The sequence below is a fragment of the Trichomonas vaginalis genome, chromosome III (genome assembly GCF_026262505.1).
Source record: "Trichomonas vaginalis G3 chromosome III, whole genome shotgun sequence".
NCBI classification, from domain to species: Eukaryota; Parabasalia; order Trichomonadida; family Trichomonadidae; genus Trichomonas; species Trichomonas vaginalis.
Genome location: NC_067205.1, coordinates 3,411,617 through 3,424,984, shown reverse-complemented (window position 1 = coordinate 3,424,984; position 13,368 = coordinate 3,411,617). Strand labels below are relative to the sequence as shown.

At 35.3% G+C, this 13,368-nt stretch overlaps 14 protein-coding genes and 1 pseudogene across 15 annotated transcripts, besides 2 other annotated features; 4 read left to right on the top strand and 11 right to left on the bottom strand.

Moving 5' to 3' along the window:
• Positions 1-4: part of a mobile genetic element that runs on past the window's edge.
• Positions 1-8,645: part of a mobile genetic element that runs on past the window's edge.
• TVAGG3_0633850 (organellar and viral DNA polymerase type B) lies at positions 206-1,144 on the bottom strand (the record flags this gene model as incomplete). The annotated part of the gene is made up of 1 exon (XM_001285069.2): positions 206-1,144. One exon carries the CDS (start codon positions 1,142-1,144, stop codon positions 206-208), a length of 939 nt encoding a protein of 312 aa, XP_001285070.2.
• Positions 1,330-1,626, bottom strand: TVAGG3_0633840 (uncharacterized protein; the record flags this gene model as incomplete). The annotated part of the gene is made up of 1 exon (XM_051240941.1): positions 1,330-1,626. The coding sequence occupies one exon, from the start codon at positions 1,624-1,626 to the stop codon at positions 1,330-1,332; it is 297 nt and encodes a 98-aa protein (XP_051087528.1).
• TVAGG3_0633830 (uncharacterized protein) lies at positions 2,151-2,465 on the bottom strand (the record flags this gene model as incomplete). Its single annotated transcript, XM_051240940.1, has 1 exon — positions 2,151-2,465. The coding sequence occupies one exon, from the start codon at positions 2,463-2,465 to the stop codon at positions 2,151-2,153; it is 315 nt and encodes a 104-aa protein (XP_051087527.1).
• Positions 2,669-3,043, top strand: TVAGG3_0633820 (uncharacterized protein; the record flags this gene model as incomplete). The annotated part of the gene is made up of 1 exon (XM_051240939.1): positions 2,669-3,043. The coding sequence occupies one exon, from the start codon at positions 2,669-2,671 to the stop codon at positions 3,041-3,043; it is 375 nt and encodes a 124-aa protein (XP_051087526.1).
• On the bottom strand, positions 3,157-3,806 carry TVAGG3_0633810 (annotated as a pseudogene). The gene has a single exon. A coding segment is annotated over exon 1 (650 nt).
• TVAGG3_0633800 (His-Me finger endonucleases family) lies at positions 4,042-4,617 on the bottom strand (the record flags this gene model as incomplete). The annotated part of the gene is made up of 1 exon (XM_051240938.1): positions 4,042-4,617. One exon carries the CDS (start codon positions 4,615-4,617, stop codon positions 4,042-4,044), a length of 576 nt encoding a protein of 191 aa, XP_051087525.1.
• On the bottom strand, positions 5,470-5,634 carry TVAGG3_0633790 (uncharacterized protein; the record flags this gene model as incomplete). Its single annotated transcript, XM_051240937.1, has 1 exon — positions 5,470-5,634. The coding sequence occupies one exon, from the start codon at positions 5,632-5,634 to the stop codon at positions 5,470-5,472; it is 165 nt and encodes a 54-aa protein (XP_051087524.1).
• TVAGG3_0633780 (uncharacterized protein) lies at positions 5,654-6,055 on the bottom strand (the record flags this gene model as incomplete). The annotated part of the gene is made up of 1 exon (XM_051240936.1): positions 5,654-6,055. The coding sequence occupies one exon, from the start codon at positions 6,053-6,055 to the stop codon at positions 5,654-5,656; it is 402 nt and encodes a 133-aa protein (XP_051087523.1).
• TVAGG3_0633770 (uncharacterized protein) lies at positions 6,127-7,032 on the top strand (the record flags this gene model as incomplete). The annotated part of the gene is made up of 1 exon (XM_051240935.1): positions 6,127-7,032. One exon carries the CDS (start codon positions 6,127-6,129, stop codon positions 7,030-7,032), a length of 906 nt encoding a protein of 301 aa, XP_051087522.1.
• Positions 7,548-8,645, bottom strand: TVAGG3_0633750 (phage tail repeat-like family; the record flags this gene model as incomplete). Its single annotated transcript, XM_051240934.1, has 1 exon — positions 7,548-8,645. One exon carries the CDS (start codon positions 8,643-8,645, stop codon positions 7,548-7,550), a length of 1,098 nt encoding a protein of 365 aa, XP_051087521.1.
• A 72-nt stretch (positions 8,646-8,717) lies between these two features.
• Positions 8,718-8,923, top strand: TVAGG3_0633730 (uncharacterized protein; the record flags this gene model as incomplete). Its single annotated transcript, XM_051240933.1, has 1 exon — positions 8,718-8,923. A coding segment is annotated over one exon (206 nt), but the record flags the coding sequence as incomplete, so codon positions are not given.
• A 319-nt stretch (positions 8,924-9,242) lies between these two features.
• On the top strand, positions 9,243-9,566 carry TVAGG3_0633720 (uncharacterized protein; the record flags this gene model as incomplete). The annotated part of the gene is made up of 1 exon (XM_051240932.1): positions 9,243-9,566. One exon carries the CDS (start codon positions 9,243-9,245, stop codon positions 9,564-9,566), a length of 324 nt encoding a protein of 107 aa, XP_051087519.1.
• A 4-nt stretch (positions 9,567-9,570) lies between these two features.
• On the bottom strand, positions 9,571-9,804 carry TVAGG3_0633710 (serine threonine-protein phosphatase family; the record flags this gene model as incomplete). Its single annotated transcript, XM_051240931.1, has 1 exon — positions 9,571-9,804. One exon carries the CDS (start codon positions 9,802-9,804, stop codon positions 9,571-9,573), a length of 234 nt encoding a protein of 77 aa, XP_051087518.1.
• Positions 9,805-9,822: 18 nt separating this feature from the next.
• TVAGG3_0633700 (uncharacterized protein) lies at positions 9,823-10,098 on the bottom strand (the record flags this gene model as incomplete). Its single annotated transcript, XM_051240930.1, has 1 exon — positions 9,823-10,098. One exon carries the CDS (start codon positions 10,096-10,098, stop codon positions 9,823-9,825), a length of 276 nt encoding a protein of 91 aa, XP_051087517.1.
• A 1,522-nt stretch (positions 10,099-11,620) lies between these two features.
• TVAGG3_0633690 (TOR signaling) lies at positions 11,621-13,237 on the bottom strand (the record flags this gene model as incomplete). Its single annotated transcript, XM_001580103.2, has 1 exon — positions 11,621-13,237. One exon carries the CDS (start codon positions 13,235-13,237, stop codon positions 11,621-11,623), a length of 1,617 nt encoding a protein of 538 aa, XP_001580153.2.
• Positions 13,238-13,368: the final 131 nt, after the last annotated feature.

Below are 13,368 nucleotides of genomic sequence, written 5' to 3'. Positions count from 1 at the left end.
AACAGTACGGCGGTTTGAAACCGTCGGGAACATTCACTTTTTTAACGAACTTTCCACAGCATTTTTGGAATTTTGTGAAAACTCAACGGTTTGACACATGCCCTATGTCATTTTACTCAGAATCTCACGAATTCAATAAAAATATATTTTAGGGTAGATGGTTAGATCTAACCCGATTTCTAACCCGATTTCTACCCCAGTTATTTTATAAACGTTTTACATGGTAAACGTTATGAATTCGTGAGATTCTAAACAGTTTTGTAGCTTCTATTTCTTCGCTGAGGATATCAAAAATTTTAACAATGCCGAAGGTTTCTTTATACTTCTTCTTGACGTCAGATAGAAGGAAATCGTCAGCAGTTGGATAGTTTTTGTTCAGAAATGACAGCATGTCCATTTTATTTTCTACCGGCTTCTCTGCTTCTTTCTTTAAGTCTGCATAGTCGTTTCTCATACGTTCTATCTCTTTGACGGAGTAGTTATATTTCCTCATTGCTGCTTTACATTTAGAACATTGCGGATTCATTTTTGCGTTATACATTGAAATAAAACCAGCTAGAACAACCAAGGCGTCAATGGTTTTCTTTAACTCAAAAGCTGCTGGTTTTATCTGTTCATTCCATACTTTACCTCTTCTATCTTTATCTCTTATCTGCCATACACATTTTGCAACTAATGAAACAAAGTTGTCGTAGGTCTTAAATTCTTCAGATTTATATATGTCAGAAACATTCTTATATACCATATCGCAATCTTTGTCCATAACCTTATGGTTGCAATGATATCCTAGAAACTCATAGTTTACTTTACGTATGAACTTCTTTATTTCTACTGAGTCAGTTGGTTTCACTTCTATTTCATCGAATTCAGGAATAGTGAGCTTTTGTTGTTGGATTTCAGGCAATTTGGGTAAATGGTCAATAATGTCCTGCATGTCATAAAGATATTCTTCATTTTCTTCATCCTGTGCGGTACAGTCTAAATTACTTGTTAAAAGTTCTTGCTTTATTCTTTGTATTTCTGTTTCGAAAGTAAATGAAGAAGGAATGAAGCTTTTCATCTCTACTAACATAGATGTTGGATTCATGACTAACGAGTTTGGTGCTGTTGTTTGAATTGTTGTTGTGCCGATTGTTGAAATCATATCTTTTATACAAAATAAAAAAATAAATAAAAATAAAACTAACTTTATTTTTTCTATCTTAAGGAAATTCATGAAAATTCATGAGGGTAGAAATCGGGTTAGAAATGAGGGTAGATATCGGGTTAGATCTAACCATCTACCCTAAACATTATTTTTGCTGAATTCAATAAAAATAAATGGTTCATTTACTCACAATATTTTTGTACAAAACGACCCCAAACTTTTAACTTCTTTTCTGCAGCTTCTAATGCTATCTTAGCAAGTTCATATTCTCTAAATTCTCTCTTTAAATCTTCTTGTTCCCATTGGTCTAGTTCGTATGGAGAATCTCTATAACCATAACATATCTCACGTTCATGTTCTAATTGTTTTTCGCGCATTTTTCTAACTTCTTCTTCAAACAAAGGTTTTGCATTCTCTACTGTATCTTCGAGTTCTTCTTCATCTAACTTCTCATGAACTTTCTTGTCTATGGAGTCCATAATATCTTTGACATAAAATGCATACTTTACAGAGCACCATTCAGCAACAAAATGAACGAGTCAGGATGTATGTAAATACCTTTGAATTCATTTTATAACACCCTTAGTAAGCTCATAAAATGCTTGTTTTGAGGTTGAGCCACTTTTGGCTCGACCGTATTCTTTCAACCAAAACTCAAGAATTTCCTGCATTTTAACACTATTGAGAAATCTGTTAATGGTTTAACCTTCCCGCTTCTCTTGCCATCTTTGTTGCATTAATGTAACTATCCTTGTCTCTACGTAAGACTTCAATACCGTTATAAGTGCCTTTTGTGAATGTTTCGCCATTAGATTTGTTCGTGAACGTTTTTGCTTCGACTGACATACTTTCTTACATACAAAATAAAAAAATAAATAAAATAAAACTAACTTTATTTTTTCTGTCTAAGGAAATTCATGAGGGTAGAAATGAGGGTAGATATCGGGTTAGATCTAACATCTACCCTAAAACATTATTTTTTGGTCGGGAAACAACTTTCTTCTCAATTGGAGCTGTAGCATACTTCTTTGCGTAAGCGGTTCAGACCTTCTTCGAAGTCTTGGTCTCTCTTCGATTGAGATTGGAATTGGAATTGCTGGGGTGGAGCTTGCTGGAACAACCAAGGGTTGGGGAAGTAAGGCATAGGCTGAGGAGGGTAGTTCGGGAAGCCTTGTGGTGGGTAGTAACCTTGAGGTGGAAATTGGTAGTAATTCGGAGGTACTTGCTGGAACTGAGGTTGCTGAGGAGACTGTTGTGGTTCTGCAGCTTTCGGTTCTTCTGGCTTTGGAAGGCATTCAGGAAGAGGAACGTCAGTCATCCGTTTGTGTCCTGTCGGAAGGAAAAATTTTTCCTGTCGGAAGGAAGAACTTTTTCTGTCGGAAGGAAAAACATTTTCTGAAGTTCGACCAAAAAGTTCTCAATTTTCGAAAATTTGAATGGTTTACGGACGGACAACTGGAAGAGTTCTTCCTGTCGGAAGGAAAAATTTTTCACTTTGTCGGGAAAATATTTTCCTGTCGGATGGAAGAACTTGGAATGCAAGAAAGACTTGACGAGGCAATTTACCTCATTGAACTTAACGAGCTTGTTAAAGACTTCCTCAGGCAGAATGTAAAAGGCAAGCTTGTTAACGGTTGGATAACGGGAAGGGCTGCCTTGACTCTCGAGATTTCGACTGGAATTCAAATTGAGGTACCAGAAGGCACTCCTTTCGACGACATAAAGCAAGCAAAGAAAGAAGCTCTTCTCAAGTTCTTTGCAAAGCGCCCATGGATACAACTTCCAAACAGAGAGAGTCCAATTCCACGAATTATACAAATTCTCAGAGCACTGTTCCACTTCTCGGGTCAGCCGTTCTACATAACCTCAGAAGGCGACATTCAGCCAGTTCAGTAAACATCTCATTTTAACTCACTTTTTTATGTTTTTTGTGAAAGTGTCAAAAATAAATTGTTTTCATGAGTTTTCTACGATGTTAGAAAAAATGTTATTTTCTAATATCTTCACATTCAATACTTTTTCAGCACTTTTCCGTAGTTATATATGAAAGACAATTCGAGATAAAAGTCATAGTACAATGGAATAATATGTTGCACACCATTTGTTGTGAACCAAACTTGAAAGTCAGAGAAACTGTTACTAGGTGGTTCGTAGAATTTAGAAGCAAAGTCATAAAGGTCCTTACCAATACATAGAAAACTATTGTTGCTTGAACTGAAACTTGCATGACACATAACATTTTGAGGTCAAACACGTTTCTATAAACCATCAAATCTGCTGGTGGAAGTATAAATTTAAATGGACCATCTGGTGGTAATGGTTCGTTCTGGTTTAGTAACCGAAGAAATTGTGCCCAAGAACGTTTGTCTACTTCCCAAAATAAAAACTCTGTATCTCTTGGAGGGTTAATTTCAATCTTTTGAAATGAAACGGTGGAGTTCATCTTGTCATATTCTAGTTTCAGATAGTATGTTCCATTTAGTAAAGAGTCGTATTTTTCTTGAAATTCCCAATAATATTTGTTCATTTGAGTTTGAAAGTCATTTAGAGTTTTCTCAAGACTTTCGTCTGAACGAACTGTAAAGATTCTCATTTCGTCAAATTTGTCTATTAGACCATCAGAACCTTTATACTGCCCATGAAAATATACTGCGAACATAAATGCGTTAGTTCTATTTGAAAACAAAACTCTTCTAAATGCTATTGCCTTTGCATCTGAAGGACTTTGAAGCCAACGAATTGGATAGTCAAACCTGTATGCTCGGGATGAAATTTCTTCATCTGAAATAGTCCTACCAGCATTTGTAAAGATATAGTCTAACGGTTTTGTATCTGCTACTTTTGTTCTTTGTTTTTCAACCTGAAGCATTTAATATATGTAAAAATATATTGTTTTAAAATGGTATGCCATATAGCTTCTTGGATTTGTTAAGAAGTATTTGAACGTATTTTCCATCTGTATCTCTAGTGTTTACATAAGCATAGCCCGCCTTAGTAAAATATACTTGTAATTTCCTATAGTTTACGCCGGTATAAAAGTAGAAAGAGTCTTGTTCTTCGCTATAGTAGTAAAACTCAAACGTATGCTTGCCATAGTCTGTAATTTCAATTGTTTCATCTTCTAGTTCGTCGACAAATTCGAATACAATATCTCCAAATTTGCCTTTGTTCTTATTGTTTTCAGAACGAGTGACCCAACGTAAGTTTTCAAGTCTATTGTCGTTTCTTATATGGTTTATATGGTCTACAAAAGGTAAATTGTTAGGATTCAGTATAAAATGAGTTGCAATGACAACATGTTTAAGATAGTGTTTTCCACCCATCTTCATAATAGCATATCCGTCATTTCGCTCCCATTCGCTTAAAACTCTTTTTGTCTTTTTGTTTCTGACTTCAAATGACTCACAACAGTGAATTTCATATTTCTCATCTAACAAACAAGTTTCCTTCAACTTGAGGTTCACTAACATCGAAAGGCATGTCCATAAGACGTTCTTCTTCTAACCTCTCTAGTCTGTTTGGATAATTGGCACGTGCTGTTTCCAAATCCATTTCGTAGCGAAGACCAGACAATTTGTCATAGACTTTTATGGGTCTTCCCTTCCTATATTTAAAATTCTTCGAAACTCTCCAACCATATCTTTGTAACTCTGCTTTTATTCTAGCAGACTTTCTGTCCATTCTATATGGGGCATTTTTATAAAATAAAAATTTTTTTCTTTATTTTACATAACCGCCTGCTGCCATAAGTCTTTGACGCCAACCCATACCAGCTAATGAAGGTTGACTTGGTTTAGTTTGGAAACTAAACTTTGGTTTTGGTTTATCTTCAGTTTTTGGTTTTTCTTCTTCTATCGTTTTTCGTCACTTTTCGGTTCCTCTGACTTTACTTCACTTGCAGGAACAGTTGTGTCGTCAACATCTTCATAAATATCATATGCCATTTGTTTTTGTTTTCCTTTCAACTTTTTGTGTTTGTTGTAAAGTTTAGAATATTTCGACTCTAAGTCAATGAGATGTTCTATAATGAACTGTTGGTCAGTGAAGTAAACTTTTCCATCTGTTGTCTCGAAAGCTCCTTCAGACTTCAATATTTTATTTGTGAGAGTCTGTTTCTTTTTGAGATACTAGCCGTTCCATTTCTATGAAAAGTGACTTTATAGTTAGGGTTTGTATTTCCAGACCTGGCACTTTCTATTATTGAATTTTTCTCTTCATCTGTAAGTTCTTTGACAGGTTTTGACAATGGTTCTGAACTTTTTGTTTGTGGTGTCAAATCTACCGTTTCAACTTCTTCGGTCATTTCATCTCAGTAAAAAATTTTAGTTTGGTTTGTTTTCAACTGGTTGTTGTTGTGGAGGTGGGATGGTTCCTTTAATAATATCATTCAGTTTCACATGCAGAGCCTGACTATATGGTATCGGTTTAAATGCTGGAAGCCGACAAATCCATCTTGAACTCATTTGTCTCAATGCTGCATTGTTCATTTCATTTCAATAAAAAACTTTACATTCCCCACGTTTGAGGCGGTTGAGGTTGGTTATTGTTTACCCACTGTTGTGCATGGTTATATCCTCTGTTAAAGAATCTTTCACCTTGGTCCATATAGTGTCCTGCTTGGTTATAGTAGTCATTTGCTTTGTTATAATAGTTTCCTGCTTGTCTTCCTACATTGTCCATCCATCCTTGAACTTTTCCTCTTGTTTCAGGATTTGGAATAAGATTTGTTGCATCTCGTGCTACATCCCAACCTTTCTGTATAGTTTGTATAATAGGTTGTGCTTTCTCTTTCAGTATACCTAATGTACTCAAAATCTTCCTTCCAACTCCAAATACACCTCTGGCTATTGTTCCCACTGCGGGTAAAAATCTAGATGCGACTCCTGCTAATGCGCCAAATAAACCCATTTCTTATAGGGTAAAAAATGACGAATCCGAACAAGGACCCCTATGTTTCTAAAGCGACAAAGAAAGCACTCATGATAAAAATCTTTAGTTCAACACCAAATGCTTGGTTTATGGATATCTTGGAAAACATTCCGAGGTATAGAGAAGATGGACCACCATACTGGTTAATATTTGTTGGTCAAAACACAAGATACTGTGAAGCCATACCATTACAGTCCAAAGCTATTTTAGATATCTTAGCAGCTTTGACAATATTCGTTGACAAATACCATCCAACAAAACTGACATCTGACTGTGAAAGTTCTTTCAAATCAGATGATATTAAAAACTATCTGCGTTCAAAAAATGTAAACCAATATTTCATTGTCGACCAAAACCATTCTGCTCTTGGTGTCATTGACGGTTGTATAAAAATGTTAAGAGACTTAAACCAATCACAAGGTGGTGAAGCAAATGAAATGTCATATGACGACAAATATAGACACTTCTCCATGGCAAAGATGAGACAAGTTTTAAATATTTACAATAGCCGTAAACAAAAAGGTTTGGGAAACCACTCCCCCGAAGAAATGAAAAACAACCCTGACTTAGAGAAAGACTATATATTTAATAATTTAGTCAAAAGAGACAAACAAGAAAGAATGCCGGGCTTCAAACTTCAGAAAGGTGACAAAGTAAAAATAGAAATACCTAAACGCGACCCATATGAAAATACTATTGACTATGACAACAATGGGAACCCGACAGGTACTCACATTCGTGTTCGTAAAAATAGAAGAAAGTATACAAGAGAATATTATGAAGTTTTAGGCAAACATGGCAAAATGTACACACTGCAAGCAGAAGATAAAACTACTATTGTCAGACCTCGTTTCAAACTTGTCAAAGTTCAAGGTGGTATACTTTCAAAGACAGTTCCTAACAAATATAAGACAACTCCTGACGAATATGCTAAAGAAGTTGAAAATGACGACTAAGCAATTCTATACCATGCGTAAACTGTCATGTAAGGTGGCATGTATTCTTTACTTTGTCCCGTTGTTTGCGTATATCCTGAAACGAAATGTGTATGGTTTCCTTCTCCCTGAGTGTCACTCCAGTAACAATTTATAGCAAACTTAACGTCGTCTTTAACATCATATCCTTTACCTTTTGTCATTCCTGACCAATCCCAATATCTATGCTTATGCCAACCTGCTTGAGATGTACTTAAATCTATGTAATGACTGTGTGCAGGTAAATTTTCACCTGAAATCGTTTTACTTCCACCTGTTTCCTTTGAAGAGTTTGCACAATACAAAAACCTGTCGACTATTTGTTCCCATGCACCAACACCAAACATTACTTGAGGACCTCTTGCATCCATAGATGTATAAATAGAACCTACTGGGTTCATTAAATCAAACATATGAGATATTATAGGATTGTCTCTTTTGAACTTAAAATATAGTGCAACTATTTCAGGTTTCTTCTGGTTTGTGTCAGAATATTTTTAATAATATAATCTTATGTTTTCAGGGTAAGTGAAGTCTTGACTATAATATTTATTTCTGTCATCTGTATAATAATATACTATTCTCGTTTTTTCTATTGCATTATATCTTTTATATCTATAATAATCTAAATATAATGTTAGCTTTTGTTCATCTACATGTGGTGTTCTGTCGTCATCTCCATAGTCATAATAATGTGGTGCTGGAGCTGGGTCAGGCAATGTCATATCTGCCATTTCATAAACTCTTAAATATTTCTTTTGTTCGTCTCCATATAAGTTTAAGTAGCAGTTGTTGTCTAATGGAACTTTAACTTGTGTACCATCATTCTTTTTATAGCTTACATACATTTCATTGTTATTTTTCGGAATGAGTTTATACCGTGTACCATTTTCTAAGGACTGTACAAACTGCCATCTAAAATATTTATTTTCTTCATTGAAAGAAAAGTCACCAACAATAGTTTCAATATTTTTTGTTCCTATCAAACTTTGGTATATTTCATTGACATATGTTTTATCTGCTTTATTTTCAAGGCTAACGTTTAAGTCTGTTATTTCAGAAGATGTATGTGTATGTCCAACGTCACTTTTCCTGTTTAAGGTTTCTTGTAAGTTTGTAATATCAGATATAGAATGTGTATGAGTCTTATCTGCTTTTGTCTCTAATGTTTCCTTAAGACTTGGTATTTGGTTAATATAATGTATATGAGTCTTTTTAGAATATTTGTTTTCAGCTCTTGTCACTTCACTTGACATTTTATTGTCAACATATGTTTTGTCTGCTAGTTCAGGATGAGTATGTTCTTTTGTTGCATAAGCATTGTTAGCTCTTTCTTCTTCTTTTGCTATTGCATCGTCTACATATTCTTTGTCAGCTTTGTTGTTAACATCTGCTTTCAAAAGAAGTTCATTTATAGGTTTCTCGTTTAAAGTTCCTTTTGTTGGATTTATACAGACAGTATTGTTCTTATTGTCTTGAAATAGAAACTCATCTGTTATAGGGTTTAATGTCAGTTTTAAGTCACCCCCTTTCAATGACTCAGATATCTTAGAATAGTTTGAAAAGTTTGTTGTGTTCTTATTTAGAGCTTGCATAATGAGTTGTCGGTTGTGTTGTATTTCTCGCATAGACGCTGTTTCATTTGACATTTTTATTATAGATAAAATATGCTTCCAATAGAAAAAGAAAATTCTAGAGTTGCTACAACTAAACCATTAGATGAACTTTTTACTAATGTCGGTCAAAAGTTTGACTTAGATACTATAAAGCATGAAGGCTATCGTTTTGACTACCCATTAAGATGGTTAAGAGACCCATCTGTCACAAAAGCTATTGGCTTTCGAAGAATAAAGTTTGTGTCTGTAGAAGATAAAAGTTTTCCATTTATTGTAAGGTTTCATATAGATTATACATCTGAAGGGCAACGAAAAATGTGGGAAGAAATTGAGCTAATACAAGTTGACCTCTCATCTTCTCTACAGGCTGCATTAAAAAATATAGAAGATAAAATAAATTCATGTTATGCAAAATATGCTGATGAATATGCGAATACCGATAGCACACTTTATGTGAGAATTGTATATGACAAACAAAATTCACAAGTGTCATTTCAAATCTACGAAGACAATCCAAATAAAGACGAACAAATATATACAGAATTCACTGCAATGTCATGGTATTATTTGCAAAGAATGTTAAATCAGAAAGTTGAACCTCCTTTAGCAAATATCTACAGTCGATATGCAAGAGATGAACCATATTTATTTAAAGATGTTTTCGACCAAGATGCTGTGATAGTTCATGCTTCATTTTCTGGCGCCCAAAACTCTTTCTTATGCTTGGCAAATGACTTTTACGAAAAACCTACAAAGTTATACGAACCACCAAGTGGAAGTATTTCAGACTTTCAAGTATGGTTTACTACAGATGGAAGAAAAAGAATAATTCCATTATACCATGCGTTTTACTTAGAACTTAGTTTCATATACAACTACTATCGAACGGTAAAAATATAACTTTTTAATATACCGGTTGTGGTTGCCAACTTGACTGTGGTGCAGGTTCAGGCTGTTGTATTACAGGAGCTTGTTCTTCTGGTTCAGGGTCTTTAGGTATAATACCAACGAACTGACCTACTCTTTTACCAATATTTTTGACACCGTTCCATACTCTTCTTCCGACAGATTTTATTCCATTCCATATACCTCTTCCAACATTTCGAAAGAAGTTTCCTATCTTACTGAAGAAACCCATTTTACTATATGTAAAAATCTAATGTCCGCCTAGTCTCTTACGTTTCCTGTTGAGTTCCATAGCATTCTTTAACTGGAGCTCATACATTCTGTTTCTCCTCTGGTAGAAAACATATTCTGGGTCAACTCCTGTGTTCGCGTCATCTGCATAAAGTTGTTTATATCCCACTTCAGGGTTTGTATAAAACTCTTTCCATCTCATATTTGCATACCATGGTGGCAAACCTAACGCAGCGTCATTTGACATGGCAGTTTGCATTTGTACATCTGTTGGCACTTGACCATATTTTGCCATTGCAGTTTGTATTCTAACTTCATTTGGAATATTCTCTGGGTTTGGTTGTCCAGGTTGCTGTGCATTCGCTAAGTTCTGTGCGTCCATTTAATATTAGATAAAAATATCTCTTACGAGTACATATGCTGAACATTTGCAGGCATTGGTTCATCTTCATATTCTCTATATCTTTCTGCCACGTCAAAGAAATAAATGACACAATGGAAAAAACCTAAAACAAGTAGTCCTATTTCAAACCACATTTACTTACTAATAAAATTTCTTTATTGTGACACTTTCTCCAGTTTATAGGACCTCTCTCATATTCTATCTTGTCATATATAAACTCATAGTCATGTATGTCCTCTAACCATCTCATAACGGTTTCCAAACCACTTTTATCGGATGTGAAGTAAAAGCATGGATGGTTATGTATAACGTCTAAAGTTTCTAAAGAGTCTCTCAAAGTCCAGTCTACTTGGTATTGAAAATCCCATGTGTTATAGAACGGCGGGTCCACTATAAAGAAAACATTTTCCTTGTCTTTATATTTTTCATACAACTCTGTCCAATGACATCTCACAAACTCTATACCCTCAATATATTTTTCTATGTCCTCTTTGAAAACATTTGTATAGTTAAGATATAAAACTTTTGACATAAGTGTTTCAATGTCATGAACTCTTATAGCACCACTATATAATAGTCTAGCAGATATACTATCCCAGTCTATATATTCTGCTTTTTTCAAAACCTCTCTCACAATATTTTTGTTATCTAATGGTATACGTTCCATCTTACCTATAGGTATCTTTTCTTTTAACTCTTTCAATATATTGTTTGTGTCTGGAATATGTTTGAGACGCTCCATATAATTGTCGAGGTCATTGCATATAATCTTTGAGTCAGGAAATACGGTATGACATAAATGGGATATATAGAAACTTCCACCGAACAAATCTACAAATGTTAGACCATTCGGTAGTTTCTTAAGTTCTCTCAATATAATATCTTTACATCTACTCTTATTTCCAAAGAACGGTAACGGAGGTTTTGTAAAATTCATTTATATATAATAATAAAAATGTTTTCACCCGAAAAGTGACAGAAAAGTGACAAAACATGAAAACATATATAATTTGTGAAAAGTGACACAAAAAGTGATATTTTAAAAAGTGACACCATTAATATGATGTAAATAACAACGGTTTTGGTTTTGTCACCGGCTGGTCGGCTGGGGTTCGGTCCTCCTCTTGGGTCTTGGGCAAAATTTCTTATGGGCTAGAGGGCGCAACGCGCCTGGAAGCCCCACTTACCTGACCTAATATAAATATATACCGACCAATGGGAATATTTAAACATGTATAAAATTATTTTTCAAAAATAAATTATTACAAAATGGAAAATTATTAAAAATATACAATGGAAAAAAAATAATTAATTTTCGACATTAGTATCAGATACTAAAAATCAACAAGTTCATTATAATACGAAACTTTAATAAGACAACATTTTATAATAATATAAATAATTTTCTTTTTTTTTAACATGATGCATCACACAAAAATGCATCACTTTCGAATCTCTCCATGAATCCAACTGCATTTACATTTAAGATCAGACGCTGAATGAGCATCTGATCCTGTGGAATATTCTGATCTTTGAACCTTTCATCAGCGAAGTACGGTAACAAACCTGTAGCTGTTTTGACGATGAATTCGGCCTTATCATTTTGCATTTCTTTGAACATATCAAGTACTGCTTGTTCAGGCTGCAACATGTTGTGTTTGATGAACTTTGCAACAGACCACAAAGCTTGACATCTAACAACAGGTGATTTATCAGTTGTCATTGATAAAATGACGTTCAAAACTTCAGGTTCTTTTGCGAAACCGAACAAAAAGGCAGCAGCTGCTCGATAGTCATCTCTTCTTGATTTGACTAATGGCATGAACTTCGAGATATACTCTGGTATTGTCATCAATCTCGAGGCCCTTTCCAACAACAAGCCTAAGAACAAAGCGGAATAAGGAGCGCATTGCGTTGCTTTTTCAATACATAATGGAATCAAACGTGAAAAAGCGGTTTGGCCTGTAATTGAAATAGACAATGCGAGGCAGAGGAATCCGGCTTTGAGGACACCAGGATCTTTCGTGTTCTGGAAGTTTATTGGGATTTGTGGATCAAATGGAGAAATCTTTTCACTTGCAATGCATTTGGCAACGATAACAAGGCTTGCTGCTGATGGTTTCTCGAGGTTTACGATGATCTTTGGTATGGAGGACCTCGAGCATGTCGAAGCTGCTCCTTCTGTAGAATCAATGAAATTAAGAAGGAGATGAACGGCATCTTGGTGGAATTCCGTTCTGAGGTAGAATGAGAATATCGGTAATGAGTCGGTGGATGGGAATGATGAGAATGACTTCGAGAAGATTTTGAAGACTGTGATCATTGATCTGTCTAAAGGCATCGTAAGGAAGCAGTCTATGGCTGTATCCCACATGCCCCAGAGTGGGTGGCTGGACATGTTCTTCAATTCTGGGTATGTTGAAGGATGAATGTTAAATGAATTTAAAATTCTTTGTGCAAGGACAAATCCGCGCGCAAGAGCAAAAACGGATGTGTCAAATGCAAATTTTTCGTATATCGCTGATATTTGGGAGTCGAAGAGTATTGCATCTAAGAATGCATCGAGGAATTTCTTGATAACATCTTTGTTGTTGTTAACTGCTGAATTTTCAAACTCTAAAACATTGCTATGATGCCTACGATGGAACCAGATGGCTGTTTCGAATGGAGTAAGAAGACAGGCCGAAAATAGGTCAAGTGGCGCATCTATACTCAAAGGAAGGGTTTCGCTGGCACCACAAGCGAAAAATGCAAACGCATCCGATTTTGAAGAGAAGAAGCGTGGCAAGCATCCTGCATTTGGAGCATCAATTATGACACATAATGGACATGGGCAGGAATTGAGTAAGTTGATGATTTTAATTGGCTTATAACGCGTTCTATCTTCAGAAAAGAAGTATAATGAGCCATCGTCGGTTGGCGGATGGCAGCCATGGCCGAAATAATGAATTAGAATACGCTGCGGAGGCAAAGAAGTAGCATGCTTACGCAATAACGTAAGTACTGTTTGTGCTGATGGATCTACCGCCATGTCACAATTGCATTACACGGCGTTATTGTAAATATCTTGAACTCCATTTTTAGATGCGGGCGCATAATAAGTTGGATCGAAGGTTAAGAGTTGGCGTTGGCAAACTGTTCTTGGTTTACGAACTAATCGAC